The sequence below is a fragment of the Camellia sinensis genome, chromosome 9 (assembly GCF_055761805.1).
Source record: "Camellia sinensis isolate YWXY chromosome 9, ASM5576180v1, whole genome shotgun sequence".
Lineage (NCBI taxonomy): Eukaryota > Viridiplantae > Streptophyta > Magnoliopsida > Ericales > Theaceae > Camellia > Camellia sinensis.
Window position 1 is genome coordinate 13,505,395 of NC_138969.1, and position 5,231 is coordinate 13,510,625.

General features: G+C 34.3%; 1 protein-coding gene across 1 annotated transcript; it reads right to left on the reverse strand.

Moving 5' to 3' along the window:
* Positions 1–215: 215 nt before the first annotated feature.
* On the reverse strand, positions 216–3,395 carry LOC114302896 (shaggy-related protein kinase theta-like). Its single transcript, XM_082888791.1, has 10 exons — positions 3,296–3,395; positions 3,110–3,218; positions 2,762–2,795; positions 2,616–2,672; positions 2,403–2,543; positions 1,820–1,870; positions 1,583–1,678; positions 1,394–1,477; positions 905–1,007; positions 216–800 (listed from the first exon to the last, which is right to left on the reverse strand). Exons 1-10 carry the CDS (start codon positions 3,393–3,395, stop codon positions 739–741), a joined length of 837 nt encoding a protein of 278 aa, XP_082744917.1. The 3' UTR covers positions 216–738.
* Between the last annotated feature and the right edge of the window lie 1,836 nt (positions 3,396–5,231).

Consider the following 5,231-nt stretch of genomic DNA (forward strand, 5'->3'; position numbering starts at 1 on the left):
AATAAATAAATTTTTACTCAATGTTGTTCTTCTTCTTTTTATTTTTATTTTTTAAATTATTAAAGTATCCAATTATCAAAAAAAATAAAAATTAGTCAATGTTATTTATTTATTTATTAATATTAATGAATCCAACTATCAATAAATTTGTAGTCAATATTATTCTCTCTTTTTTTTTATTTTTTTATTCTTTTTTGTAATTGTGTATGATGACAAGTTTGAAAGAGTGTCACCACCAGCAATCACATGAGATATATCAACATGAAGTGTAATATTCCCATACATAAAATGACAAGTAAATGACAATACAGTTAAATTTCTTTGATAACACCAAAAGTGAACAGAGCATACATTGAATGGCATCAATCTAAACCCGTCTAGCATGCCTAGTTTTGTTAGTAGTATCCATTGCAAGTGTGGACGCATACAAAATGCATATAACTACAACATACCAAAAAAAAAACAAAAACAAAAAAATCATGACAACTCATCTATAATGGTAGATGAAAAGAACAAAAAAGCCACATAGCCAAGCACATCATGATTCTGGCGCACATTTCTTTGTCAAAGTCTGGCTTGACGAGCAACCCATAACCCTCTAAGGCCGCGTTTCATCAGAAATATACTTTGGGAGTCCAAAGAATGGTGCCTCATGGAATACTTGGCATAGTGCGGATACCTAAGCATCCAAAAACCCATCTACATTGCCTACAGATACCACTGCTACTTGGCACAAATTCATTTCCTCACATGCTCGGGAATAAGACGTTGACGCAATTCAGGCGATGCCCCAGCCAGCTCTATAAGAAATTTCGGCACGATCAACAAGAGAACCATCAAACCCCCCCTCCCCCGCCCCCCCCCCCCAAAAAAAAAAAAAGAAGGAAAATTTAAGTTGACTCACCTTGAGGCGTGAAATTGAAGAGAGGAGGAAGTGGTCTACCATTTGGCAAGCTTGTGATTGGTTCCCTCAAATCATCAAAGAAAGGATGTGCACATGCCTCCAACTGAAAAGGCCATAGATTTTGATTAAAATACAACTTTCAAAACAACATTTTACAATTTCTTTGACAAGGTCAGAAAATTCTGTATGATTCAAAACAAAATAACAATATAATCTATTGATTACAAAGACAAATCATAAGACAATATTAACTTATCAATTTGGCTAATGTCTTATTAAAAATATAATATAACAATGCTATATTAGGATATCAGAGAATGACATTACTTGTACATTTCATTTTTCTATGAAAAACATTCGGTGCAACGTAGATTGACAATGAGCTTTTTAATAAATTGAAACAGAAATTGACAATGAGCTTTTTAATAAATGTCCGCATATAATGATTTTTCTGTTTCATATATAATAAGCGAAGATCAAATTTCTTACAGCAGTGCAACGTAGATTTGGTGAATATTGGAGCAGCCTCGACACAAGATCCACAACTTCGGCTGGCATTCGCTTGTTAAAAACCTAGAAAACGTAAGTTCATTAGGTTTGGCTGTCATGAAAGTAATGCACTTATTATCAATGAAGATGAGTCAAAGATGCATCCTCCATGTGGAATTTCTAACAAACCTTGTGCCATGGGTGTGCTTTGATTTGAGGAAATTTGAACTCCGTGTAATTTGGATTCATGCATCTAATTTCCTCTCTGGTTGGTGTCCCCAATATCTATAACAGAACCACCCAAGAAAATAATAATAATAATAATAATAATAATAATAATAATAATAATAATAATAATAATAATAAAAAGAATGCACCAAACAAATATTAGAATATAAAAGTTTATAAAAATAAATTACTTAGAACCTTAATTATTTCCACCAGCTGATCAACCCCACTTTCTCTAGGAAATAGAGGCTGAACATCAAGCCACATTCAATACGCATCAGGACCAAGCCCATAACATGTTCCGAAATAAATCAAGTTTAGCAACAACAATCTTATGGTTATACGTGGGTTTTATATAAGATATATATATATATACTTCTTAGTCCCAAACCCTATAAATTAATCAGCAAATTTCAAAATTTCAAAAAAGCACAGTAAAACAAAAATTGTTATAAAGCTACAGAAAGAATGCAAGGCCCATGCAGGAGAAAAATATCTTAAAGAATGATATGCAAATGGGTATAATTGAAGAAGCATGGTAGGCATTCATCTAAATGCATATACCACATTCAAAAAGTAGGAGAATAAATAATCAACAAATAGTAATCAAAACCAATTATTACTAAGCAAATATTTCATTAACGGGTGCCATAGTATACTGCATACAAGTCCCTATCTTGATTTCTTGCGGGGTAAAGTGGCATCTTTCACATCAAATTTAAAGCTTAATAAAAGTGCTCACTGTCAATGTTCTAGAAAACAAACTCAAATATACACTCACCTGGCCTAGAAGTAGCTCGGCCAAAACACAACCAACAGACCACATATCAATTGCAGTTGTGTACACTGTAGCCCCAAATATCAATTCTGGAGCCTTATAACACCGTGAGCAAATATATGATATGTTGGGTTCACCAGGCACCTACAACGAGAAAATAAATTTCAAACATTGCCACACATTAAAAAACATGAAATTCCATGAATAGAGACCTACCAACATCTTTGCACTCCCAAAATCGCACAACTTTAGCTGATGATTGTGGGGATTAATCTGTAACAAGCATCAAATCCTAAATAAGTTATAGTATCTAACACACATGAGTTCCAAACCTTTTCCTAATGGAAAAGAAGTTCCAACACCCTAGCACCAACAGCATAGCCTGCATCCTCCAACCTGTCCCAATCCAACAACATTAGAGAACACCCACAGTGGAGTGTATGATCCAATACAGATCAATTACGCAGTAACTTAATTAAAATATAACCATCAGCTACTAAACAAGTTTGTTCTAGAATAAACCAATGTATGGAACTACTTCAAATTATTAACATTAAACAGACGCAAGTGGTCTCCACAATTCAACTAAATTATATAAAAACATGGGACACCCACAGTGGTCAGAATCACAAGAAGCAAAAGTAGCATATTATGGCTCTTTCAAAAGTAGCAGAGAGTAGCATACAATACAATATAGTGTAGCCCAACACAGGAGCAACATGTAAACAGATTGCAAGCTACAAGAACCAATCTTAACTAGTCCAACATAGGAGCAACATATAAACAGATTGCAAGCTACAAAAACCAGTCTTAAACAGCCTAACACATGAGCAAACAAAAAGAAACCCATCATACAAAAAGACCATCATACAGTAGATGCCACATTCAAATATGACCTTCCAATAGCAAAGAAACCCACTCCATCTTGTCATTCTCATCTAAACTGAAGAACAAGTCAACTTTGTCTTCATCTTTCACTATCATACATGTCGCCATCAATCTTTGGGTATTACTCATTGGCAACTTCAGAAGTTCTGCATTAACTAACCTCCTTTGCTGGGATAGGTCATGTGAATATCCTATTCTATGAGCAATCCACCATTGTAGTATTAGTATTCTCAATGAATGATCCAAGATTTTTTGTCATCTCTGATAGTTCACTAGGAATCCCCTCAGCAGGCCGAGCCCCTTTTTTCCCAGTTTTAGTAGAGTCAGCACGGTTGGGAACATTACCTGTAGTAGACATTGAATAGTCTATATCACCCATGTTCATACTAAACTGTTCAACAGGAGACTGTTCTCCTTCTTCTATAGTTGCATTTGCATCCTCCTTTTCCATGGGTGCAACTACATCAGCAGGATCCTTAGCCAGTTCACTAGTCGCCCTATCCTTTCCAAATAGAATAAGCCAATCTTCATAGAACGAGAATGGCCTGTTTCGCATCCCTTTTGCATCCGATACCCTCTACACAAGTGATTATCCAATTATTAAAAAGAATAGATTGATTTATAAGTAAAGAGTCATGCAAATAACAACATAAAAATGAGATTTACCCTGACATAGGGGTGTTTGGTGGGGCTTTTTTGAGCCAACTTATGGCTTCTGGCTTTTAAAAAGTTATTTTGAACTGTTTGGTTAAACTTATTTCAAACAGCTTCTGATTTTAACAACTTATTTTAAGTAAAAAAAGCTGATTCTGAGAAGCTGTTCCTCTCTTGCTTCTGATTATTAACTTCTGCTGTGGACACGTTAATTCACGGTTATACTCTTAGATTTTTTTATTTTTTATTTTTTTAAAAATATAAAAAGATCCAAATGAACTATAAAATATTATTATTATTTTTTGATGAGAAATGTAGACAAATAGTGAATAATAAAAAAATAAAAGCTAATTGAAAAAGTTACTTCACAGCTTATTTAACAAACACTACTTAGCAACTTAAATCTATAATCCAACAGTTATACCAAACAGATTAACAGCTTCTGATTAAAGTCATAATCTATAATCTGTTAAGCTATAATCTATAATCTGTTTTAACAGCTACACCAAACAAGACCATAGTTCTGCCATACGTCGTCACTATCACCAAGCATTATCTTTAACATATCTTGAAGAGTGTTATATTATTTCCTCCAAAACTTAATCTTCGAGTCGATATGAGGAGTGGCTCGAAGATCAGTTCCAAGAAATGTACTTAAGATCTTCTTCTCACATTCATTGTAGAAGCCTGCCCTAAACTGATTATTATCAAGCTTCTACCTGGGATTACTTGTGGTTACATCCTTCATGCTTGTAATGAGGAAGAGTTCCTCACGGTGATTCCAAAACCTTCGAGGCTTCCCCTTCTTACGAGAACTTGTGGTACCTGTATCATCCATACCTATATATATGTATGTCATAAGTTTAAATCATAACACACATGTCAATCATAAATAACAAATCAATTTACACAATATTTGTTACAAATACCACACAAAAACTAAACAAATATGGTCCGAATTACACGCCATAATAAACTCTCGCTATTACATAAGAATCATCATACAACACTAATTTATTGACCTCTGCTTGCTTGCCATTCATTAAACATTCGGGTTGCCAAGGCAGTTCTCCATTCACTCCATTGATCAGATGCTTCAACAACATTAATCATTTCATCTCCTAATTCAGTAGCTAGAGGAGGAGGATTCATTTTCTCATTCTCATCATCATCAAGATCCATAGGCATTTCACGTTGTATGAGATTGTGGAGAAGGCAACATGCAGTGGTAATACAAAAATGAGTCTTGATTGGAAAGTAAGTATAAGTCCTCAATATTGCCCACCTCAT